This window comes from Prinia subflava, chromosome 10 (genome assembly GCF_021018805.1).
Source record: "Prinia subflava isolate CZ2003 ecotype Zambia chromosome 10, Cam_Psub_1.2, whole genome shotgun sequence".
NCBI lineage: Eukaryota > Metazoa > Chordata > Aves > Passeriformes > Cisticolidae > Prinia > Prinia subflava.
In genome coordinates, this window is record NC_086256.1 from 24,988,801 (window position 1) to 25,014,261 (window position 25,461).

The 25,461-nt window shown below is 56.4% G+C and overlaps 1 protein-coding gene across 1 annotated transcript; it reads right to left on the bottom strand.

The window, feature by feature from the left end:
- Window positions 1–272: 272 nt before the first annotated feature.
- LOC134555259 (skin secretory protein xP2-like) lies at window positions 273–1,132 on the bottom strand. Its single transcript, XM_063406724.1, has 2 exons — window positions 862–1,132; window positions 273–820 (listed from the first exon to the last, which is right to left on the bottom strand). The coding sequence occupies exons 1-2, from the start codon at window positions 1,130–1,132 to the stop codon at window positions 273–275; spliced, it is 819 nt and encodes a 272-aa protein (XP_063262794.1).
- Window positions 1,133–25,461: the final 24,329 nt, after the last annotated feature.

Sequence of the window (25,461 nt, forward strand, 5' to 3'; positions counted from 1 at the left end):
TTAAAACAGCGATAAAGTTGCCAAAAGAACATACTAGGAGAGAGAAGGAGGAGGAATGTTTTGTTCTCCCCCAGATATGCCTGAGACCATCGTCCAGAGCCTCCATTGGTGGATAAGAACAGCCAATCATCTCAAGGCGGGAAAGAATGATTGGTGTGGAGCGCTCCCTGCTAAGGACCAATGGGTGCTGAGGAAATGCACCAATCACAGCGAGGATCCAAAATGCACCAATCGCTGAGGGGACCGAGCCTATAAGAAGGGACTGACGGCCCTCAGGGTGCTTCACTCTCACTGAGAGCCCTCTGGGGTGCTTCGCTCTCACTCACAGCCCTCAGGGGTGTTTCGCTCTCACTCACAGCCCTCAGGGGCTCTTCGCTCTCACTGACAGCCCTCAGGGGCTCTTCGCTCTCACTGACAGCCCTCAGGGGCTCTTCGCTCTCACTGACAGCCCTCAGGGGCGCTTCGCTCTCACTCACAGCCCTCAGGGGCGCTTCGCTCTCACTCACAGCCCTCAGGGGCGCTTCGCTCTCACTCACAGCCCTCAGGGGCTCTTCGCTCTCACTCACAGCCCTCAGGGGCGCTTCGCTCTCACTCACAGCCCTCAGGGGCGCTTCGCTCTCACTCACAGCCCTCAGGGGCTCTTCGCTCTCACTCACAGCCCTCAGGGGCGCTTCGCTCTCACTCACAGCCCTCAGGGGCGCTTCGCTCTCACTCACAGCCCTCAGGGGTGTTTCGCTCTCACTCACAGCCCTCAGGGGCACTTCAGTCTCACTCACAGCCCTCAGGGGTGTTTCGCTCTCACTCACAGCCCTCTGGGGCGCTTCGCTCAATCTTACGGCCCTCAGGGTGCTTCACTCTCACTGAGAGCCCTCAGGGGCTCTTCGCTCTCACTGACAGCCCTCAGGGGTGTTTCGCTCTCACTCACAGCCCTCAGGGGCTCTTCGCTCTCACTGACAGCCCTCAGGGGCACTTCGCTCTCACTCACAGCCCTCTGGGGCGCTTCACTCTCACTGACAGACCTCAGGGGTGCTTTGCTCTCACTGACAACCCTCAGAGTCACATTGCTCTCACAAACAGCCTCTTCTGAGCTCTTGCACGTCTTAATACCTGCTTGTTTGCTCTGGCTTGCCATGAGGGGCTGAGACTAGCTCAGCCTCTTGTTCCTGTAGCCATTTTGTTTCACTCAACGATTGGCCTTTCTTTTCACCACCATGGGATCTACTGGCTCATTTGTAACTTTTGCAACAACTTCAGGCTGCTTCTTCCTGTCCTCCCACAACTGGGACCAAACATTCAGTTCTCCTCTGAGATCTAAGATGGATTCCAAACATGGTGTTACACAAGTCACCCGTGCCAGAGCCTCTGAATTCGTCAGTGGCCCTCTAACCTGATTTTAGAAGGGAATTCTCAGCTGAGTGTGCAATTATCACAGTTAATAGACACCAAAATAATGATACCCTTAGATTTTTTGAACGTTTTAAAATTTTTCATAACTAGCAAGAATTTATAAATACATTCTAGCCAGCAGTGCTGTCTTCTACAACTTTACAGCCGTGCAGCATGTGAAAACACACAATTTAAAGCTGTGACACAAGCACTGCTCTCATTTGCGGTCGTTGATTTGTCCCGGGCAGAAGCTGTGGGACAGCTCTGTCACCGCGCTCTGCACACGCTCCTGTCCCAGCCGGTGCCAGCCGGTCCCACACTCGCTGCGGCGCCGCTCCTGTGCCATCCTGGGCAGCCTGAGGGCTGTGATCCGGCCACGCGGCCAGCAGCCGGGGACACAGCAGCACCTGCCCCAGGGCACGGCCTCAGCCACGGCAGCAGCAGCCCCCGCAGCAGGGGCACAGAGCCCGGCAGCTGCCCCGCACAGCCCCTGCTGCAGCCCCAGCCCCTCGCCCAGCCCGCTGCAAGATCTCCAGCAGCGGGCAGGGTCAGCAGGGACGGCACTCCCGGCAGGCCCACGGGGCGAGGAGGGCTCCTGCTCTGAGGAGCTCAGGTCTGGCCCATCCACACAGAGGGCGGAACACACAGACCTGAGCAGGAGTGCTGAGGAGGGAAGCGTCACAGGCTCCCTCCTATCTCAGCCGTGGCCACAAGACACCGAGCCAAGCAGGGTGGCCAGGGAAGAGACTGGCTTGGCATCCCTGCCACTGAAGGCTTGGGAAGAAGACCAAGTCGAGAGCGAGAGCCTCCTGGAAGAGAGCCCCTCCTGGTCCCTCTCCTTTCTGTCATCAGAAGAGGACCAAAGCCCCAGCTGGCACAGTGACAGATCAAGAGCCTCAGGGTCCCTGCTGCCTAAGACAGGGCCAGAAGACAGAGACCAGAGCCCAAGTAGATTGGAAGACAGCAGCTCATGGTCCCTCTCCTGTTTCGCATCCGAAGAAGAGCGAGGCCTGAGCAGCAGCAGTGAGGAACTCGCTGCCTTAGGGCTCCTGCTGGCCCAGTCACGGGAAGAAGACCAGCACGGGAGCCAGAGTACCTTGGGCGACAGCGTCTCCTGGCCCCTCTCATCCCCGTCACCGGAGGAGGAGCAAGGCCTGAGCTGCAGCAGCAGCGAGAAGCCGGCTGCCTCAGGGGCCCTGCTGACGGAGGCTCAGGCAGAGAGTGGCGACTCTGAAGGCTGCACAGCCTCAGGGAAGGGTGTGGATCAGGCACAGGAAGGCCTGACCTGCCCCTACCACACGAAATCCCTGGTCTTTCATTTGGGCACAGGCATGAAATCCGAAGAACAAAGCCTGTCCCAAATGGAAGCTGTGGGCAGGGATTTCAGGGAAGCGGAGGCTGTCCTGGGGCCCACTTGGAGGGAGGAAGCGCTGCTCAAGTGGGACAGGTGCACCTTTGAACATCTGCAAGGCCTGTCCTCAGCTTCAGCTGACGCCGTGCTGCGGCCGTCCCGCTTCAGGAGGTCTCTCAGGGCTCTGTGCTGGGCGTTCCGGAGCCTCAGACGCCTCATTGCAGGGCTGCGCTCCAAGAGGCCATCCCAGCGTGGCTCCGTGGCCATGTCACCGGTATAAGCGCCACGGAGGCAGGAGCACTGGAATGAGCCCTGGAACGCTCTCTCCTTCCCCTGGTCGGGCCCTCACACCGTGTGTGTTTGTGCACAGCCCCCTGGGCCAGGCCCTGCAGAAAGCCATGCCTTGGCTGGAGTGTCTGGAATGGCTTTGCATTGTCCACGGCATCCCTCAGAGCTGGAACCTGACTGCTGCCTCAAGAATTTGAACAACAACACGAGGAGATTGAATAGATTTAAATTCTGTAGGTGAAAATAGGGTTAGCTCTTAGTAGAGCAAGTAGGCTTAGCAAATAGTAGAGAAAGTAGGGTTAGATTTTAGTAGAGAGAGTAGGGTTAGATATTAGTAAAGAAAGTAGGCATAGATATTAGTAGAGAACGTAGGGATAGATATTAGTAGAGAAGGTAGGGTTAGATATTAGTCGAGAAAGTAGGGTTAGCTCTTAGTAGAGAAAGTAGGGGTAGATATTAGCAGAGCTCCCTCTTTGAATTTATGATAACGGGATAAAGGCTGTCTCCTGCCTTCTAGTCCTGTTGAATTAATAAGTTACCAATTGGAGCCCAGACTAGGTTGAGCTGTAGCTTTTGCTACGTTAGGACAGGTTAGGCAAGACACTTCCATTGAAATAAAGCAACTGAATGAATTAATCAGCAGTGCTGGTTGTTTTCATTGCCCTGTAGTCGTGGATTTGGGGGAAATGCTGAGGGCTGAAGCCTTTTGGTTGCTGGGCTGGTGCCGTGTGTGCGGGCTGGCACGGAGGAGAAAGGCGCTGCCTGGGCCGGGAGGGACGTGGGGACAGCAAGTCCTTGTGACTTGTGGCACGAGGCGTCTGTTTGGTGCAAGAGCCCTTTCTGTGTGTGCAGGTCTCCTCCTAGAGAGCTGCCCTGGCACAGAGACCCTCACTGTGCAGGGTCTCTGCAGGAAGCAGTGCTCTCAGCCATGCCAAGGAGATTTTGCAGAGCTGCCTGTTGTGCAGGGGAGCAGCCCCCAGGCTGCTCTGTGGAACTGCTTGGGAGGCACAGAGTGATTTTCCTGCCAGGACATTGGATCCCCCTGGCTGTGTCAGGAGCCCCAGAGGTGCTGCAGCACTAAAATGCATTTGCAAATGCAGCTCTTGCTGCCTGGGTGAAAATCTCCTGAGACAGCCAGCCTGAGAGGACACATGCTTGGCAACAGCCATCCTGCAGCCGCAAAGTGCAGGATGCCCCAGTGTGCCACGCTGGGCCCTGCCTGTCCTTGGGGTTGATGGCAGAGCAGCTGCTTGGCTTGTGTCTGCAGTCTGCGGCTCCTGCTTGGTGCCGAAGGAGCGAGTGCCAGGAGATGTGTGCAGAGCTGCCGGGGCTCTTCCTTCACAGCCTGGCAGGAGCTGCAGCACGTGGCGTGGCAGCCCAGCCTGGCCAGGCTGTGAATGTCTTGGTGCTGGCACAGAGGGGAGTGGTGTGGGCTGAAAGGCCCCGTGTGTGCCAGGCTGTTCAAAAGGAGAAGGGGAAATCCTTGAAATCCTCCTGAATTCAGGCAAAGGGGTCCTGCAGCCCACTGAGGCAGGTGCTGAGCACCTCCAGCACCGATCTGGTGCTAAATGATGGAAGTCCAGAATCCCAGAGTGGTTTGGCTTGGATCGAACCTTAAAGCCCATCCAGTGGCACCCCTGTCACGGGCAGGGACACCTTCCACTAGCCCACGCTGCTCCAAGTCCCATCCAGCCTGGCCTTGGACACTTCCAGGGATGCAGGGGTAGCCAGAGCTTCTCTGGGTACCCTGTGCCAGGGTTTCAGCACCCTCAGGAAGTTCTGCTGTATATCTCATCCAACCCTACTCTCTGACATTTCAAAGCCATCCCCCTTTGTCCTGTCACTTCAGCTTTTAATGAAATAAGAGCCTGAAAGAAAGTTCTGTACAATCGTCTAGAAGGAAATACTTCAAATGTAGAGGATGAAGAACGTGACAGAGAATTGTAAGGAATTAGTTTGTTGTAATTGCTTGGGAAACATATCCTAGCCTGGTATATAGGGATGTTATATTTATATTATATAATTTATATGATATTATTTATATGATGTTATATTTATATCATATCATATAGGTGATATTAAATAAAATTTCAAAGAAGAAAGGTCAGTGAAAATTCAAATAAAGTTGCCGATTTAATTTTCCAGACAAACGCCACATTTGTGGGCACTGATGATTCTATGATTCTGTGATGAGTACTTACTATTAGAAATAACAAAGAGCATGAAAAGTGGGAAATTTTGTAATATAGAAAACAATCTCAACCACACTAAGCAGTAGAATATGTTGTGTCTTAAAAAGGACAACTTCTTTTTAATCTTACATATATCTACAGACTTTTTCTGTTTTCACCTAAATCAAAACCGTAAGACTGAATCCAGTTCCATGTCTGCAACCATGCTGGAAAGGCCGTGAATAACTCCAAAATATCTTCCCAGCATTCTCTACTGTATAATAGAAAAATTCATGCAGAACAAAAAATACATATATGTATGTCCCAGCCAGTCCCAGCCTGTTTGCAGCTGGTTCTCAGCCCCACCCCCGCTCTCCGAGGGGTGCTGGGGCGCGGCCCCTGGGGACAGCAGCGCCTTGCAGGTCCTTTGTGACCCGGGGCCGCGTGTGCACAGATCCCACTGTGACCTCAGGGCCGCGCCCTGCCCTGCCCAGGAGGGGATAAAAGGGCGCAAAGAGCCCGGGGGTGCCACTCCCAGGAGAGCAGCTCCTTCAGGAGACAGCGCATCCCGGGAGAAGGCAGCGTCGGAGCGATTGTGCCATGTCCGAGGACACGCAGACGAGCGCCGACGTGAAGGCCAAGAAGACCTGGCTGATGTTTCAGAGGAGACAGAAGGTGAGGGATGGGGCAGCAGCAGCTGCCTCGGGGCCGGGGCAGGGCTTGCCATCAGGGAGGGAGCGGCTGTGCCAGGGGGGCCGTTTGCAGCCCACAGGGACACCTCATCTCCTCCTGCTCGTCCTCTGTAGATTTCCAGCTGCGAGTGGCGGGCAGCCCCTCAGCAGGCTGAGGAGCACCGTGAGTGCAGAGCCGGCCCTGGCGCGCAGGCGGCAGCAGCAGAGAGCCGGGCAGCGGCCCCGCACGGCCCCAGGGCCCGCGGCCAGGCCCTGCTGCGCTCGCTGCGGCGCCGCTCCCGCGCCATCCTGGGCAGGCTGAGGGCTGTGATCCGGCCACGCGGCCAGCAGCCGGGGACACAGCAGCACCTGCCCCAGGGCACGGCCTCAGCCACGGCAGCAGCAGCCCCCGCAGCAGGGGCACAGAGCCCGGCAGCTGCCCCGCACAGCCCCTGCTGCAGCCCCAGCCCCTCGCCCAGCCCGCTGCAAGATCTCCAGCAGCGGGCAGGGTCAGCAGGGACGACACTCCCGGCAGGCCCACGGGGCGAGGAGGGCTCCTGCTCTGAGGAGCTCAGGTCTGGCCCATCCACACAGAGGGCGGAACACACAGACCTGAGCAGGAGTGCTGAGGAGGGAAGCGTCACAGGCTCCCTCCTATCTCAGCCGTGGCCACAAGACACCGAGCCAAGCAGGGTGGCCAGGGAAGAGACTGGCTTGGCATCCCTGCCACTGAAGGCTTGGGAAGAAGACCAAGTCGAGAGCGAGAGCCTCCTGGAAGAGAGCCCCTCCTGGTCCCTCTCCTTTCTGTCATCAGAAGAGGACCAAAGCCCCAGCTGGCACAGTGACAGATCAAGAGCCTCAGGGTCCCTGCGGCCTAAGACAGGGCCAGAAGACAGAGACCAGAGCCCAAGTAGATTGGAAGACAGCAGCTCATGGTCCCTCTCCTGTTTCGCATCCGAAGAAGACCGAGGCCTGAGCAGCAGCAGTGAGGAACTCGCTGCCTTAGGGCTCCTGCTGGCCCAGTCACGGGAAGAAGACCAGCACGGGAGCCAGAGTACCTTGGGCGACAGCGTCTCCTGGCCCCTCTCATCCCTGTCACCGGAGGAGGAGCAAGGCCTGAGCTGCAGCAGCAGCGAGAAGCCGGCTGCCTCAGGGGCCCTGCTGACGGAGGCTCAGGCAGAGAGTGGCGACTCTGAAGGCTGCACAGCCTCAGGGAAGGGTGTGGATCAGGCACAGGAAGGCCTGACCTGCCCCTACCACACGAAATCCCTGGTCTTTCATTTGGGCACAGGCATGAAATCCGAAGAACAAAGCCTGTCCCAAATGGAAGCTGTGGGCAGGGATTTCAGGGAAGCGGAGGCTGTCCTGGGGCCCACTTGGAGGGAGGAAGCGCTGCTCAAGTGGGACAGGTGCACCTTTGAACATCTGCAAGGCCTGTCCTCAGCTTCAGCTGACGCCGTGCTGCGGCCGTCCCACTTCAGGAGGTCTCTCAGGGCTCTGTGCTGGGCGTTCCGGAGCCTCAGACGCCTCATTGCAGGGCTGCGCTCCAAGAGGCCATCCCAGCGTGGCTCCGTGGCCATGTCACCGGCATAAGCGCCACGGAGGCAGGAGCACTGGAATGAGCCCTGGAACGCTCTCTCCTTCCCCTGGTCGGGCCCTCACACCGTGTGTGTTTGTGCACAGCCCCCTGGGCCAGGCCCTGCAGAAAGCCATGCCTTGGCTGGAGTGTCTGGAATGGCTTTGCATTGTCCACGGCATCCCTCAGAGCTGGAACCTGACTGCTGCCTCAAGAATTTGAACAACAACACGAGGAGATTGAATAGATTTAAATTCTGTAGGTGAAAATAGGGTTAGCTCTTAGTAGAGCAAGTAGGCTTAGCAAATAGTAGAGAAAGTAGGGTTAGATTTTAGTAGAGAGAGTAGGGTTAGATATTAGTAAAGAAAGTAGGCATAGATATTAGTAGAGAACGTAGGGATAGATATTAGTAGAGAAGGTAGGGTTAGATATTAGTCGAGAAAGTAGGGTTAGCTCTTAGTAGAGAAAGTAGGGGTAGATATTAGCAGAGCTCCCTCTTTGAATTTATGATAACGGGATAAAGGCTGTCTCCTGCCTTCTAGTCCTGTTGAATTAATAAGTTACCAATTGGAGCCCAGACTAGGTTGAGCTGTAGCTTTTGCTACGTTAGGACAGGTTAGGCAAGACACTTCCATTGAAATAAAGCAACTGAATGAATTAATCAGCAGTGCTGGTTGTTTTCATTGCCCTGTAGTCGTGGATTTGGGGGAAATGCTGAGGGCTGAAGCCTTTTGGTTGCTGGGCTGGTGCCGTGTGTGCGGGCTGGCACGGAGGAGAAAGGCGCTGCCTGGGCCGGGAGGGATGTGGGGACAGCAAGTCCTTGTGACTTGTGGCACGAGGCGTCTGTTTGGTGCAAGAGCCCTTTCTGTGTGTGCAGGTCTCCTCCTAGAGAGCTGCCCTGGCACAGAGACCCTCACTGTGCAGGGTCTCTGCAGGAAGCAGTGCTCTCAGCCATGCCAAGGAGATTTTGCAGAGCTGCCTGTTGTGCAGGGGAGCAGCCCCCAGGCTGCTCTGTGGAACTGCTTGGGAGGCACAGAGTGATTTTCCTGCCAGGACATTGGATCCCCCTGGCTGTGTCAGGAGCCCCAGAGGTGCTGCAGCACTAAAACGCATTTGCAAATGCAGCTCTTGCTGCCTGGGTGAAAATCTCCTGAGACAGCCAGCCTGAGAGGACACGTGCTTGGCAACACCCATCCTGCAGCCGCAAAGTGCAGGATGCCCCAGTGTGCCACGCTGGGCCCTGCCTGTCCTTGGGGTTGATGGCAGAGCAGCTGCTTGGCTTGTGTCTGCAGTCTGCGGCTCCTGCTTGGTGCCGAAGGAGCGAGTGCCAGGAGATGTGTGCAGAGCTGCCGGGGCTCTTCCTTCACAGCCTGGCAGGAGCTGCAGCACGTGGCGTGGCAGCCCAGCCTGGCCAGGCTGTGAATGTCTTGGTGCTGGCACAGAGGGGAGTGGTGTGGGCTGAAAGGCCCCGTGTGTGCCAGGCTGTTCAAAAGCAGAAGGGGAAATCCTTGAAATCCTCCTGAATTCAGGCAAAGGGGTCCTGCAGCCCACTGAGGCAGGTGCTGAGCACCTCCAGCACCGATCTGGTGCTAAATGATGGAAGTCCAGAATCCCAGAGTGGTTTGGCTTGGATCGAACCTTAAAGCCCATCCAGTGGCACCCCTGTCACGGGCAGGGACACCTTCCACTAGCCCACGCTGCTCCAAGTCCCATCCAGCCTGGCCTTGGACACTTCCAGGGATGCAGGGGTAGCCAGAGCTTCTCTGGGTACCCTGTGCCAGGGTTTCAGCACCCTCAGGAAGTTCTGCTGTATATCTCATCCAACCCTACTCTCTGACATTTCAAAGCCATCCCCCTTTGTCCTGTCACTTCAGCTTTTAATGAAATAAGAGCCTGAAAGAAAGTTCTGTACAATCGTCTAGAAGGAAATACTTCAAATGTAGAGGATGAAGAACGTGACAGAGAATTGTAAGGAATTAGTTTGTTGTAATTGCTTGGGAAACATATCCTAGCCTGGTATATAGGGATGTTATATTTATATTATATAATTTATATGATATTATTTATATGATGTTATATTTATATCATATCATATAGGTGATATTAAATAAAATTTCAAAGAAGAAAGGTCAGTGAAAATTCAAATAAAGTTGCCGATTTAATTTTCCAGACAAACGCCACATTTGTGGGCACTGATGATTCTATGATTCTGTGATGAGTACTTACTATTAGAAATAACAAAGAGCATGAAAAGTGGGAAATTTTGTAATATAGAAAACAATCTCAACCACACTAAGCAGTAGAATATGTTGTGTCTTAAAAAGGACAACTTCTTTTTAATCTTACATATATCTACAGACTTTTTCTGTTTTCACCTAAATCAAAACCGTAAGACTGAATCCAGTTCCATGTCTGCAACCATGCTGGAAAGGCCGTGAATAACTCCAAAATATCTTCCCAGCATTCTCTACTGTATAATAGAAAAATTCATGCAGAACAAAAAATACATATATATATGTCCCAGCCAGTCCCAGCCTGTTTGCAGCTGGTTCTCAGCCCCACCCCCGCTCTCCGAGGGGTGCTGGGGCGCGGCCCCTGGGGACAGCAGCGCCTTGCAGGTCCTTTGTGACCCGGGGCCGCGTGTGCACAGATCCCACTGTGACCTCAGGGCCGCGCCCTGCCCTGCCCAGGAGGGGATAAAAGGGCGCAAAGAGCCCGGGGGTGCCACTCCCAGGAGAGCAGCTCCTTCAGGAGACAGCGCATCCCGGGAGAAGGCAGCGTCGGAGCGATTGTGCCATGTCCGAGGACACGCAGACGAGCGCCGACGTGAAGGCCAAGAAGACCTGGCTGATGTTTCAGAGGAGACAGAAGGTGAGGGATGGGGCAGCAGCAGCTGCCTCGGGGCCGGGGCAGGGCTTGCCATCAGGGAGGGAGCGGCTGTGCCAGGGGGGCCGTTTGCAGCCCACAGGGACACCTCATCTCCTCCTGCTCGTCCTCTGTAGATTTCCAGCTGCGAGTGGCGGGCAGCCCCTCAGCAGGCTGAGGAGCACCGTGAGTGCAGAGCCGGCCCTGGCGCGCAGGCGGCAGCAGCAGAGAGCCGGGCAGCGGCCCCGCACGGCCCCAGGGCCCGCGGCCAGGCCCTGCTGCGCTCGCTGCGGCGCCGCTCCCGCGCCATCCTGGGCAGGCTGAGGGCTGTGATCCGGCCACGCGGCCAGCAGCCGGGGACACAGCAGCACCTGCCCCAGGGCACGGCCTCAGCCACGGCAGCAGCAGCCCCCGCAGCAGGGGCACAGAGCCCGGCAGCTGCCCCGCACAGCCCCTGCTGCAGCCCCAGCCCCTCGCCCAGCCCGCTGCAAGATCTCCAGCAGCGGGCAGGGTCAGCAGGGACGGCACTCCCGGCAGGCCCACGGGGCGAGGAGGGCTCCTGCTCTGAGGAGCTCAGGTCTGGCCCATCCACACAGAGGGCGGAACACACAGACCTGAGCAGGAGTGCTGAGGAGGGAAGCGTCACAGGCTCCCTCCTATCTCAGCCGTGGCCACAAGACACCGAGCCAAGCAGGGTGGCCAGGGAAGAGACTGGCTTGGCATCCCTGCCACTGAAGGCTTGGGAAGAAGACCAAGTCGAGAGCGAGAGCCTCCTGGAAGAGAGCCCCTCCTGGTCCCTCTCCTTTCTGTCATCAGAAGAGGACCAAAGCCCCAGCTGGCACAGTGACAGATCAAGAGCCTCAGGGTCCCTGCGGCCTAAGACAGGGCCAGAAGACAGAGACCAGAGCCCAAGTAGATTGGAAGACAGCAGCTCATGGTCCCTCTCCTGTTTCGCATCCGAAGAAGACCGAGGCCTGAGCAGCAGCAGTGAGGAACTCGCTGCCTTAGGGCTCCTGCTGGCCCAGTCACGGGAAGAAGACCAGCACGGGAGCCAGAGTACCTTGGGCGACAGCGTCTCCTGGCCCCTCTCATCCCCGTCACCGGAGGAGGAGCAAGGCCTGAGCTGCAGCAGCAGCGAGAAGCCGGCTGCCTCAGGGGCCCTGCTGACGGAGGCTCAGGCAGAGAGTGGCGACTCTGAAGGCTGCACAGCCTCAGGGAAGGGTGTGGATCAGGCACAGGAAGGCCTGACCTGCCCCTACCACACGAAATCCCTGGTCTTTCATTTGGGCACAGGCATGAAATCCGAAGAACAAAGCCTGTCCCAAATGGAAGCTGTGGGCAGGGATTTCAGGGAAGCGGAGGCTGTCCTGGGGCCCACTTGGAGGGAGGAAGCGCTGCTCAAGTGGGACAGGTGCACCTTTGAACATCTGCAAGGCCTGTCCTCAGCTTCAGCTGACGCCGTGCTGCGGCCGTCCCGCTTCAGGAGGTCTCTCAGGGCTCTGTGCTGGGCGTTCCGGAGCCTCAGACGCCTCATTGCAGGGCTGCGCTCCAAGAGGCCATCCCAGCGTGGCTCCGTGGCCATGTCACCGGCATAAGCGCCACGGAGGCAGGAGCACTGGAATGAGCCCTGGAACGCTCTCTCCTTCCCCTGGTCGGGCCCTCACACCGTGTGTGTTTGTGCACAGCCCCCTGGGCCAGGCCCTGCAGAAAGCCATGCCTTGGCTGGAGTGTCTGGAATGGCTTTGCATTGTCCACGGCATCCCTCAGAGCTGGAACCTGACTGCTGCCTCAAGAATTTGAACAACAACACGAGGAGATTGAATAGATTTAAATTCTGTAGGTGAAAATAGGGTTAGCTCTTAGTAGAGCAAGTAGGCTTAGCAAATAGTAGAGAAAGTAGGGTTAGATTTTAGTAGAGAGAGTAGGGTTAGATATTAGTAAAGAAAGTAGGCATAGATATTAGTAGAGAACGTAGGGTTAGATATTAGTAGAGAAGGTAGGGTTAGATATTAGTCGAGAAAGTAGGGTTAGCTCTTAGTAGAGAAAGTAGGGGTAAATATTAGCAGAGCTCCCTCTTTGAATTTATGATAACGGGATAAAGGCTGTCTCCTGCCTTCTAGTCCTGTTGAATTAATAAGTTACCAATTGGAGCCCAGACTAGGTTGAGCTGTAGCTTTTGCTACGTTAGGACAGGTTAGGCAAGACACTTCCATTGAAATAAAGCAACTGAATGAATTAATCAGCAGTGCTGGTTGTTTTCATTGCCCTGTAGTCGTGGATTTGGGGGAAATGCTGAGGGCTGAAGCCTTTTGGTTGCTGGGCTGGTGCCGTGTGTGCGGGCTGGCACGGAGGAGAAAGGCGCTGCCTGGGCCGGGAGGGATGTGGGGACAGCAAGTCCTTGTGACTTGTGGCACGAGGCGTCTGTTTGGTGCAAGAGCCCTTTCTGTGTGTGCAGGTCTCCTCCTAGAGAGCTGCCCTGGCACAGAGACCCTCACTGTGCAGGGTCTCTGCAGGAAGCAGTGCTCTCAGCCATGCCAAGGAGATTTTGCAGAGCTGCCTGTTGTGCAGGGGAGCAGCCCCCAGGCTGCTCTGTGGAACTGCTTGGGAGGCACAGAGTGATTTTCCTGCCAGGACATTGGATCCCCCTGGCTGTGTCAGGAGCCCCAGAGGTGCTGCAGCACTAAAACGCATTTGCAAATGCAGCTCTTGCTGCCTGGGTGAAAATCTCCTGAGACAGCCAGCCTGAGAGGACACGTGCTTGGCAACACCCATCCTGCAGCTGCAAAGTGCAGGATGCCCCAGTGTGCCACGCTGGGCCCTGCCTGTCCTTGGGGTTGATGGCAGAGCAGCTGCTTGGCTTGTGTCTGCAGTCTGCGGCTCCTGCTTGGTGCCGAAGGAGCGAGTGCCAGGAGATGTGTGCAGAGCTGCCGGGGCTCTTCCTTCACAGCCTGGCAGGAGCTGCAGCACGTGGCGTGGCAGCCCAGCCTGGCCAGGCTGTGAATGTCTTGGTGCTGGCACAGAGGGGAGTGGTGTGGGCTGAAAGGCCCCGTGTGTGCCAGGCTGTTCAAAAGCAGAAGGGGAAATCCTTGAAATCCTCCTGAATTCAGGCAAAGGGGTCCTGCAGCCCACTGAGGCAGGTGCTGAGCACCTCCAGCACCGATCTGGTGCTAAATGATGGAAGTCCAGAATCCCAGAGTGGTTTGGCTTGGATCGAACCTTAAAGCCCATCCAGTGGCACCCCTGTCACGGGCAGGGACACCTTCCACTAGCCCACGCTGCTCCAAGTCCCATCCAGCCTGGCCTTGGACACTTCCAGGGATGCAGGGGTAGCCAGAGCTTCTCTGGGTACCCTGTGCCAGGGTTTCAGCACCCTCAGGAAGTTCTGCTGTATATCTCATCCAACCCTACTCTCTGACATTTCAAAGCCATCCCCCTTTGTCCTGTCACTTCAGCTTTTAATGAAATAAGAGCCTGAAAGAAAGTTCTGTACAATCGTCTAGAAGGAAATACTTCAAATGTAGAGGATGAAGAACGTGACAGAGAATTGTAAGGAATTAGTTTGTTGTAATTGCTTGGGAAACATGTCCTAGCCTGGTATATAGGGATGTTATATTTATATTATATAATTTATATGATATTATTTATATGATGTTATATTTATATCATATCATATAGGTGATATTAAATAAAATTTCAAAGAAGAAAGGTCAGTGAAAATTCAAATAAAGTTGCCGATTTAATTTTCCAGACAAACGCCACATTTGTGGGCACTGATGATTCTATGATTCTGTGATGAGTACTTACTATTAGAAATAACAAAGAGCATGAAAAGTGGGAAATTTTGTAATATAGAAAACAATCTCAACCACACTAAGCAGTAGAATATGTTGTGTCTTAAAAAGGACAACTTCTTTTTAATCTTACATATATCTACAGACTTTTTCTGTTTTCACCTAAATCAAAACCGTAAGACTGAATCCAGTTCCATGTCTGCAACCATGCTGGAAAGGCCGTGAATAACTCCAAAATATCTTCCCAGCATTCTCTACTGTATAATAGAAAAATTCATGCAGAACAAAAAATACATATATGTATGTCCCAGCCAGTCCCAGCCTGTTTGCAGCTGGTTCTCAGCCCCACCCCCGCTCTCCGAGGGGTGCTGGGGCGCGGCCCCTGGGGACAGCAGCGCCTTGCAGGTCCTTTGTGACCCGGGGCCGCGTGTGCACAGATCCCACTGTGACCTCAGGGCCGCGCCCTGCCCTGCCCAGGAGGGGATAAAAGGGCGCAAAGAGCCCGGGGGTGCCACTCCCAGGAGAGCAGCTCCTTCAGGAGACAGCGCATCCCGGGAGAAGGCAGCGTCGGAGCGATTGTGCCATGTCCGAGGACACGCAGACGAGCGCCGACGTGAAGGCCAAGAAGACCTGGCTGATGTTTCAGAGGAGACAGAAGGTGAGGGATGGGGCAGCAGCAGCTGCCTCGGGGCCGGGGCAGGGCTTGCCATCAGGGAGGGAGCGGCTGTGCCAGGGGGGCCGTTTGCAGCCCACAGGGACACCTCATCTCCTCCTGCTCGTCCTCTGTAGATTTCCAGCTGCGAGTGGCGGGCAGCCCCTCAGCAGGCTGAGGAGCACCGTGAGTGCAGAGCCGGCCCTGGCGCGCAGGCGGCAGCAGCAGAGAGCCGGGCAGCGGCCCCGCACGGCCCCAGGGCCCGCGGCCAGGCCCTGCTGCGCTCGCTGCGGCGCCGCTCCCGCGCCATCCTGGGCAGGCTGAGGGCTGTGATCCGGCCACGCGGCCAGCAGCCGGGGACACAGCAGCACCTGCCCCAGGGCACGGCCTCAGCCACGGCAGCAGCAGCCCCCGCAGCAGAGGCACAGAGCCCGGCAGCTGCCCCGCACAGCCCCTGCTGCAGCCCCAGCCCCTCGCCCAGCCTGCTGCAAGATCTCCAGCAGCGGGCAGGGTCAGCAGGGACGACACTCCCGGCAGGCCCACGGGGCGAGGAGGGCTCCTGCTCTGAGGAGCTCAGGTCTGGCCCATCCACACAGAGGGCGGAACACACAGACCTGAGCAGGAGTGCTGAGGAGGGAAGCGTCACAGGCTCCCTCCTATCTCAGCCGTGGCCACAAGACACCGAGCCAAGCAGGGTGGCCAGGGAAGAGACTGGCTTGGCATCCCTGCCACTGAAGGCTTGGGAAGAAGACCAAGTCGAGAGCGAGAGCCTCCTGGAAGAGAGCCCCTCCTGGTCCCTCTCCTTTCTGTCATCAGAAGAGGACCAAAGCCCCAGCTGGCACAGTGACAGATCAAGAGCCTCAGGGTCCCTGCGGCCTAAGACAGGGCCAGAAGACAGAGACCAGAGCCCAAGTAGATTGGAAGACAGCAGCTCATGGTCCCTCTCCTGTTTCGCATCCGAAGAAGACCGAGGCCTGAGCAGCAGCAGTGAGGAACTCGCTGCCTTAGGGCTCCTGCTGGCCCAGTCACGGGAAGAAGACCAGCACGGGAGCCAGAGTACCTTGGGCGACAGCGTCTCCTGGCCCCTCTCATCCCTGTCACCGGAAGAGGAGCAAGGCCTGAGCTGCAGCAGCAGCGAGAAGCCGGCTGCCTCAGGGGCCCTGCTGACGGAGGCTCAGGCAGAGAGTGGCGACTCTGAAGGCTGCACAGCCTCAGGGAAGGGTGTGGATCAGGCACAGGAAGGCCTGACCTGCCCCTACCACACGAAATCCCTGGTCTTTCATTTGGGCACAGGCATGAAATCCGAAGAACAAAGCCTGTCCCAAATGGAAGCTGTGGGCAGGGATTTCAGGGAAGCGGAGGCTGTCCTGGGGCCCACTTGGAGGGAGGAAGCGCTGCTCAAGTGGGACAGGTGCACCTTTGAACATCTGCAAGGCCTGTCCTCAGCTTCAGCTGACGCCGTGCTGCGGCCGTCCCGCTTCAGGAGGTCTCTCAGGGCTCTGTGCTGGGCGTTCCGGAGCCTCAGACGCCTCATTGCAGGGCTGCGCTCCAAGAGGCCATCCCAGCGTGGCTCCGTGGCCATGTCACCGGGATAAGCGCCACGGAGGCAGGAGCACTGGAATGAGCCCTGGAACGCTCTCTCCTTCCCCTGGTCGGGCCCTCACACCGTGTGTGTTTGTGCACAGCCCCCTGGGCCAGGCCCTGCAGAAAGCCATGCCTTGGCTGGAGTGTCTGGAATGGCTTTGCATTGTCCACGGCATCCCTCAGAGCTGGAACCTGACTGCTGCCTCAAGAATTTGAACAACAACACGAGGAGATTGAATAGATTTAAATTCTGTAGGTGAAAATAGGGTTAGCTCTTAGTAGAGCAAGTAGGCTTAGCAAATAGTAGAGAAAGTAGGGTTAGATTTTAGTAGAGAGAGTAGGGTTAGATATTAGTAAAGAAAGTAGGCATAGATATTAGTAGAGAACGTAGGGATAGATATTAGTAGAGAAGGTAGGGTTAGATATTAGTCGAGAAAGTAGGGTTAGCTCTTAGTAGAGAAAGTAGGGGTAGATATTAGCAGAGCTCCCTCTTTGAATTTATGATAACGGGATAAAGGCTGTCTCCTGCCTTCTAGTCCTGTTGAATTAATAAGTTACCAATTGGAGCCCAGACTAGGTTGAGCTGTAGCTTTTGCTACGTTAGGACAGGTTAGGCAAGACACTTCCATTGAAATAAAGCAACTGAATGAATTAATCAGCAGTGCTGGTTGTTTTCATTGCCCTGTAGTCGTGGATTTGGGGGAAATGCTGAGGGCTGAAGCCTTTTGGTTGCTGGGCTGGTGCCGTGTGTGCGGGCTGGCACGGAGGAGAAAGGCGCTGCCTGGGCCGGGAGGGACGTGGGGACAGCAAGTCCTTGTGACTTGTGGCACGAGGCGTCTGTTTGGTGCAAGAGCCCTTTCTGTGTGTGCAGGTCTCCTCCTAGAGAGCTGCCCTGGCACAGAGACCCTCACTGTGCAGGGTCTCTGCAGGAAGCAGTGCTCTCAGCCATGCCAAGGAGATTTTGCAGAGCTGCCTGTTGTGCAGGGGAGCAGCCCTCAGGCTGCTCTGTGGAACTGCTTGGGAGGCACAGAGTGATTTTCCTGCCAGGACATTGGATCCCCCTGGCTGTGTCAGGAGCCCCAGAGGTGCTGCAGCACTAAAACGCATTTGCAAATGCAGCTCTTGCTGCCTGGGTGAAAATCTCCTGAGACAGCCAGCCTGAGAGGACACGTGCTTGGCAACACCCATCCTGCAGCTGCAAAGTGCAGGATGCCCCAGTGTGCCACGCTGGGCCCTGCCTGTCCTTGGGGTTGATGGCAGAGCAGCTGCTTGGCTTGTGTCTGCAGTCTGCGGCTCCTGCTTGGTGCCGAAGGAGCGAGTGCCAGGAGATGTGTGCAGAGCTGCCGGGGCTCTTCCTTCACAGCCTGGCAGGAGCTGCAGCACGTGGCGTGGCAGCCCAGCCTGGCCAGGCTGTGAATGTCTTGGTGCTGGCACAGAGGGGAGTGGTGTGGGCTGAAAGGCCCCGTGTGTGCCAGGCTGTTCAAAAGGAGAAGGGGAAATCCTTGAAATCCTCCTGAATTCAGGCAAAGGGGTCCTGCAGCCCACTGAGGCAGGTGCTGAGCACCTCCAGCACCGATCTGGTGCTAAATGATGGAATCCCAGAATCCCAGAGTGGTTTGGCTTGGATCGAACCTTAAAGCCCATCCAGTGGCACCCCTGTCACGGGCAGGGACACCTTCCACTAGCCCACGCTGCTCCAAGTCCCATCCAGCCTGGCCTTGGACACTTCCAGGGATGCAGGGGTAGCCAGAGCTTCTCTGGGTACCCTGTGCCAGGGTTTCAGCACCCTCAGGAAGTTCTGCTGTATATCTCATCCAACCCTACTCTCTGACATTTCAAAGCCATCCCCCTTTGTCCTGTCACTTCAGCTTTTAATGAAATAAGAGCCTGAAAGAAAGTTCTGTACAATCCTCTAGAAGGAAATACTTCAAATGTAGAGGATGAAGAACGTGACAGAGAATTGTAAGGAATTAGTTTGTTGTAATTGCTTGGGAAACATATCCTAGCCTGGTATATAGGGATGTTATATTTATATTATATAATTTATATGATATTATTTATATGATGTTATATTTATATCATATCATATAGGTGATATTAAATAAAATTTCAAAGAAGAAAGGTCAGTGAAAATTCAAATAAAGTTGCCGATTTAATTTTCCAGACAAACGCCACATTTGTGGGCACTGATGATTCTATGATTCTGTGATGAGTACTTACTATTAGAAATAACAAAGAGCATGAAAAGTGGGAAATTTTGTAATATAGAAAACAATCTCAACCACACTAAGCAGTAGAATATGTTGTGTCTTAAAAAGGACAACTTCTTTTTAATCTTACATATATCTACAGACTTTTTCTGTTTTCACCTAAATCAAAACCGTAAGACTGAATCCAGTTCCATGTCTGCAACCATGCTGGAAAGGCCGTGAATAACTCCAAAATATCTTCCCAGCATTCTCTACTGTATAATAGAAAAATTCATGCAGAACAAAAAATACATATATGTATGTCCCAGCCAGTCCCAGCCTGTTTGCAGCTGGTTCTCAGCCCCACCCCCGCTCTCCGAGGGGTGCTGGGGCGCGGCCCCTGGGGACAGCAGCGCCTTGCAGGTCCTTTGTGACCCGGGGCCGCGTGTGCACAGATCCCACTGTGACCTCAGGGCCGCGCCCTGCCCTGCCCAGGAGGGGATAAAAGGGCGCAAAGAGCCCGGGGGTGCCACTCCCAGGAGAGCAGCTCCTTCAGGAGACAGCGCATCCCGGGAGAAGGCAGCGTCGGAGCGATTGTGCCATGTCCGAGGACACGCAGACGAGCGCCGACGTGAAGGCCAAGAAGACCTGGCTGATGTTTCAGAGGAGACAGAAGGTGAGGGATGGGGCAGCAGCAGCTGCCTCGGGGCCGGGGCAGGGCTTGCCATCAGGGAGGGAGCGGCTGTGCCAGGGGGGCCGTTTGCAGCCCACAGGGACACCTCATCTCCTCCTGCTCGTCCTCTGTAGATTTCCAGCTGCGAGTGGCGGGCAGCCCCTCAGCAGGCTGAGGAGCACCGTGAGTGCAGAGCCGGCCCTGGCGCGCAGGCGGCAGCAGCAGAGAGCCGGGCAGCGGCCCCGCACGGCCCCAGGGCCCGCGGCCAGGCCCTGCTGCGCTCGCTGCGGCGCCGCTCCCGCGCCATCCTGGGCAGGCTGAGGGCTGTGATCCGGCCACGCGGCCAGCAGCCGGGGACACAGCAGCACCTGCCCCAGGGCACGGCCTCAGCCACGGCAGCAGCAGCCCCCGCAGCAGGGGCACAGAGCCCGGCAGCTGCCCCGCACAGCCCCTGCTGCAGCCCCAGCCCCTCGCCCAGCCCGCTGCAAGATCTCCAGCAGCGGGCAGGGTCAGCAGGGACGACACTCCCGGCAGGCCCACGGGGCGAGGAGGGCTCCTGCTCTGAGGAGCTCAGGTCTGGCCCATCCACACAGAGGGCGGAACACACAGACCTGAGCAGGAGTGCTGAGGAGGGAAGCGTCACAGGCTCCCTCCTATCTCAGCCGTGGCCACAAGACACCGAGCCAAGCAGGGTGGCCAGGGAAGAGACTGGCTTGGCATCCCTGCCACTGAAGGCTTGGGAAGAAGACCAAGTCGAGAGCGAGAGCCTCCTGGAAGAGAGCCCCTCCTGGTCCCTCTCCTTTCTGTCATCAGAAGAGGACCAAAGCCCCAGCTGGCACAGTGACAGATCAAGAGCCTCAGGGTCCCTGCGGCCTAAGACAGGGCCAGAAGACAGAGACCAGAGCCCAAGTAGATTGGAAGACAGCAGCTCATGGTCCCTCTCCTGTTTCGCATCCGAAGAAGACCGAGGCCTGAGCAGCAGCAGTGAGGAACTCGCTGCCTTAGGGCTCCTGCTGGCCCAGTCACGGGCAGAAGACCAGCACGGGAGCCAGAGTACCTTGGGCGACAGCGTCTCCTGGCCCCTCTCATCCCCGTCACCGGAGGAGGAGCAAGGCCTGAGCTGCAGCAGCAGCGAGAAGCCGGCTGCCTCAGGGGCCCTGCTGACGGAGGCTCAGGCAGAGAGTGGCGACTCTGAAGGCTGCACAGCCTCAGGGAAGGGTGTGGATCAGGCACAGGAAGGCCTGACCTGCCCCTACCACACGAAATCCCTGGTCTTTCATTTGGGCACAGGCATGAAATCCGAAGAACAAAGCCTGTCCCAAATGGAAGCTGTGGGCAGGGATTTCAGGGAAGCGGAGGCTGTCCTGGGGCCCACTTGGAGGGAGGAAGCGCTGCTGCAGTGGGACAGGTGCACCTTTGAACATCTGCAAGGCCTGTCCTCAGCTTCAGCTGACGCCGTGCTGCGGCCGTCCCGCTTCAGGAGGTCTCTCAGGGCTCTGTGCTGGGCGTTCCGGAGCCTCAGACGCCTCATTGCAGGGCTGCGCTCCAAGAGGCCATCCCAGCGTGGCTCCGTGGCCATGTCACCGGCATAAGCGCCACGGAGGCAGGAGCACTGGAATGAGCCCTGGAACGCTCTCTCCTTCCCCTGGTCGGGCCCTCACACCGTGTGTGTTTGTGCACAGCCCCCTGGGCCAGGCCCTGCAGAAAGCCATGCCTTGGCTGGAGTGTCTGGAATGGCTTTGCATTGTCCACGGCATCCCTCAGAGCTGGAACCTGACTGCTGCCTCAAGAATTTGAACAACAACACGAGGAGATTGAATAGATTTAAATTCTGTAGGTGAAAATAGGGTTAGCTCTTAGTAGAGCAAGTAGGCTTAGCAAATAGTAGAGAAAGTAGGGTTAGATTTTAGTAGAGAGAGTAGGGTTAGATATTAGTAAAGAAAGTAGGCATAGATATTAGTAGAGAACGTAGGGATAGATATTAGTAGAGAAGGTAGGGTTAGATATTAGTCGAGAAAGTAGGGTTAGCTCTTAGTAGAGAAAGTAGGGGTAGATATTAGCAGAGCTCCCTCTTTGAATTTATGATAACGGGATAAAGGCTGTCTCCTGCCTTCTAGTCCTGTTGAATTAATAAGTTACCAATTGGAGCCCAGACTAGGTTGAGCTGTAGCTTTTGCTACGTTAGGACAGGTTAGGCAAGACACTTCCATTGAAATAAAGCAACTGAATGAATTAATCAGCAGTGCTGGTTGTTTTCATTGCCCTGTAGTCGTGGATTTGGGGGAAATGCTGAGGGCTGAAGCCTTTTGGTTGCTGGGCTGGTGCCGTGTGTGCGGGCTGGCACGGAGGAGAAAGGCGCTGCCTGGGCCGGGAGGGACGTGGGGACAGCAAGTCCTTGTGACTTGTGGCACGAGGCGTCTGTTTGGTGCAAGAGCCCTTTCTGTGTGTGCAGGTCTCCTCCTAGAGAGCTGCCCTGGCACAGAGACCCTCACTGTGCAGGGTCTCTGCAGGAAGCAGTGCTCTCAGCCATGCCAAGGAGATTTTGCAGAGCTGCCTGTTGTGCAGGGGAGCAGCCCTCAGGCTGCTCTGTGGAACTGCTTGGGAGGCACAGAGTGATTTTCCTGCCAGGACATTGGATCCCCCTGGCTGTGTCAGGAGCCCCAGAGGTGCTGCAGCACTAAAACGCATTTGCAAATGCAGCTCTTGCTGCCTGGGTGAAAATCTCCAGAGACAGCCAGCCTGAGAGGACACGTGCTTGGCAACACCCATCCTGCAGCTGCAAAGTGCAGGATGCCCCAGTGTGCCACGCTGGGCCCTGCCTGTCCTTGGGGTTGATGGCAGAGCAGCTGCTTGGCTTGTGTCTGCAGTCTGCGGCTCCTGCTTGGTGCCGAAGGAGCGAGTGCCAGGAGATGTGTGCAGAGCTGCCGGGGCTCTTCCTTCACAGCCTGGCAGGAGCTGCAGCACGTGGCGTGGCAGCCCAGCCTGGCCAGGCTGTGAATGTCTTGGTGCTGGCACAGAGGGGAGTGGTGTGGGCTGAAAGGCCCCGTGTGTGCCAGGCTGTTCAAAAGGAGAAGGGGAAATCCTTGAAATCCTCCTGAATTCAGGCAAAGGGGTCCTGCAGCCCACTGAGGCAGGTGCTGAGCACCTCCAGCACCGATCTGGTGCTAAATGATGGAATCCCAGAATCCCAGAGTGGTTTGGCTTGGATCGAACCTTAAAGCCCATCCAGTGGCACCCCTGTCACGGGCAGGGACACCTTCCACTAGCCCACGCTGCTCCAAGTCCCATCCAGCCTGGCCTTGGACACTTCCAGGGATGCAGGGGTAGCCAGAGCTTCTCTGGGTACCCTGTGCCAGGGTTTCAGCACCCTCAGGAAGTTCTGCTGTATATCTCATCCAACCCTACTCTCTGACATTTCAAAGCCATCCCCCTTTGTCCTGTCACTTCAGCTTTTAATGAAATAAGAGCCTGAAAGAAAGTTCTGTACAATCCTCTAGAAGGAAATACTTCAAATGTAGAGGATGAAGAACGTGACAGAGAATTGTAAGGAATTAGTTTGTTGTAATTGCTTGGGAAACATATCCTAGCCTGGTATATAGGGATGTTATATTTATATTATATAATTTATATGATATTATTTATATGATGTTATATTTATATCATATCATATAGGTGATATTAAATAAAATTTCAAAGAAGAAAGGTCAGTGAAAATTCAAATAAAGTTGCCGATTTAATTTTCCAGACAAACGCCACATTTGTGGGCACTGATGATTCTATGATTCTGTGATGAGTACTTACTATTAGAAATAACAAAGAGCATGAAAAGTGGGAAATTTTGTAATATAGAAAACAATCTCAACCACACTAAGCAGTAGAATATGTTGTGTCTTAAAAAGGACAACTTCTTTTTAATCTTACATATATCTACAGACTTTTTCTGTTTTCACCTAAATCAAAACCGTAAGACTGAATCCAGTTCCATGTCTGCAACCATGCTGGAAAGGCCGTGAATAACTCCAAAATATCTTCCCAGCATTCTCTACTGTATAATAGAAAAATTCATGCAGAACAAAAAATACATATATGTATGTCCCAGCCAGTCCCAGCCTGTTTGCAGCTGGTTCTCAGCCCCACCCCCGCTCTCCGAGGGGTGCTGGGGCGCGGCCCCTGGGGACAGCAGCGCCTTGCAGGTCCTTTGTGACCCGGGGCCGCGTGTGCACAGATCCCACTGTGACCTCAGGGCCGCGCCCTGCCCTGCCCAGGAGGGGATAAAAGGGCGCAAAGAGCCCGGGGGTGCCACTCCCAGGAGAGCAGCTCCTTCAGGAGACAGCGCATCCCGGGAGAAGGCAGCGTCGGAGCGATTGTGCCATGTCCGAGGACACGCAGACGAGCGCCGACGTGAAGGCCAAGAAGACCTGGCTGATGTTTCAGAGGAGACAGAAGGTGAGGGATGGGGCAGCAGCAGCTGCCTCGGGGCCGGGGCAGGGCTTGCCATCAGGGAGGGAGCGGCTGTGCCAGGGGGGCCGTTTGCAGCCCACAGGGACACCTCATCTCCTCCTGCTCGTCCTCTGTAGATTTCCAGCTGCGAGTGGCGGGCAGCCCCTCAGCAGGCTGAGGAGCACCGTGAGTGCAGAGCCGGCCCTGGCGCGCAGGCGGCAGCAGCAGAGAGCCGGGCAGCGGCCCCGCACGGCCCCAGGGCCCGCGGCCAGGCCCTGCTGCGCTCGCTGCGGCGCCGCTCCCGCGCCATCCTGGGCAGGCTGAGGGCTGTGATCCGGCCACGCGGCCAGCAGCCGGGGACACAGCAGCACCTGCCCCAGGGCACGGCCTCAGCCACGGCAGCAGCAGCCCCCGCAGCAGGGGCACAGAGCCCGGCAGCTGCCCTGCACAGCTCCTGCTGCAGCCCCAGCCCCTCGCCCAGCCCGCTGCAAGATCTCCAGCAGCGGGCAGGGTCAGCAGGGACGACACTCCCGGCAGGCCCACGGGGCGAGGAGGGCTCCTGCTCTGAGGAGCTCAGGTCTGGCCCATCCACACAGAGGGCGGAACACACAGACCTGAGCAGGAGTGCTGAGGAGGGAAGCGTCACAGGCTCCCTCCTATCTCAGCCGTGGCCACAAGACACCGAGCCAAGCAGGGTGGCCAGGGAAGAGACTGGCTTGGCATCCCTGCCACTGAAGGCTTGGGAAGAAGACCAAGTCGAGAGCGAGAGCCTCCTGGAAGAGAGCCCCTCCTGGTCCCTCTCCTTTCTGTCATCAGAAGAGGACCAAAGCCCCAGCTGGCACAGTGACAGATCAAGAGCCTCAGGGTCCCTGCGGCCTAAGACAGGGCCAGAAGACAGAGACCAGAGCCCAAGTAGATTGGAAGACAGCAGCTCATGGTCCCTCTCCTGTTTCGCATCCGAAGAAGACCGAGGCCTGAGCAGCAGCAGTGAGGAACTCGCTGCCTTAGGGCTCCTGCTGGCCCAGTCACGGGAAGAAGACCAGCACGGGAGCCAGAGTACCTTGGGCGACAGCGTCTCCTGGCCCCTCTCATCCCCGTCACCGGAGGAGGAGCAAGGCCTGAGCTGCAGCAGCAGCGAGAAGCCGGCTGCCTCAGGGGCCCTGCTGACGGAGGCTCAGGCAGAGAGCGGCGACTCTGAAGGCTGCACAGCCTCAGGGAAGGGTGTGGATCAGGCACAGGAAGGCCTGACCTGCCCCTACCACACGAAATCCCTGGTCTTTCATTTGGGCACAGGCATGAAATCCGAAGAACAAAGCCTGTCCCAAATGGAAGCTGTGGGCAGGGATTTCAGGGAAGCGGAGGCTGTCCTGGGGCCCACTTGGAGGGAGGAAGCGCTGCTCAAGTGGGACAGGTGCACCTTTGAACATCTGCAAGGCCTGTCCTCAGCTTCAGCTGACGCCGTGCTGCGGCCGTCCCGCTTCAGGAGGTCTCTCAGGGCTCTGTGCTGGGCGTTCCGGAGCCTCAGACGCCTCATTGCAGGGCTGCGCTCCAAGAGGCCATCCCAGCGTGGCTCCGTGGCCATGTCACCGGCATAAGCGCCACGGAGGCAGGAGCACTGGAATGAGCCCTGGAACGCTCTCTCCTTCCCCTGGTCGGGCCCTCACACCGTGTGTGTTTGTGCACAGCCCCCTGGGCCAGGCCCTGCAGAAAGCCATGCCTTGGCTGGAGTGTCTGGAATGGCTTTGCATTGTCCACGGCATCCCTCAGAGCTGGAACCTGACTGCTGCCTCAAGAATTTGAACAACAACACGAGGAGATTGAATA

Excerpts from the sequence above, each read along its gene's own strand:
- LOC134555259 (XM_063406724.1), bottom strand. The coding sequence starts at position 1,132 with ATGGCAAGCCAGAGCAAACAAGCAGGTATTAAGACGTGCAAGAGCTCA. Across the intron at positions 821-861 it reads AGAGCCCCTGAGGGCTCTCA|CGCCCCAGAGGGCTGTGAGT; the intron begins GTGAGAGTGAAG and ends GATTGAGCGAAG.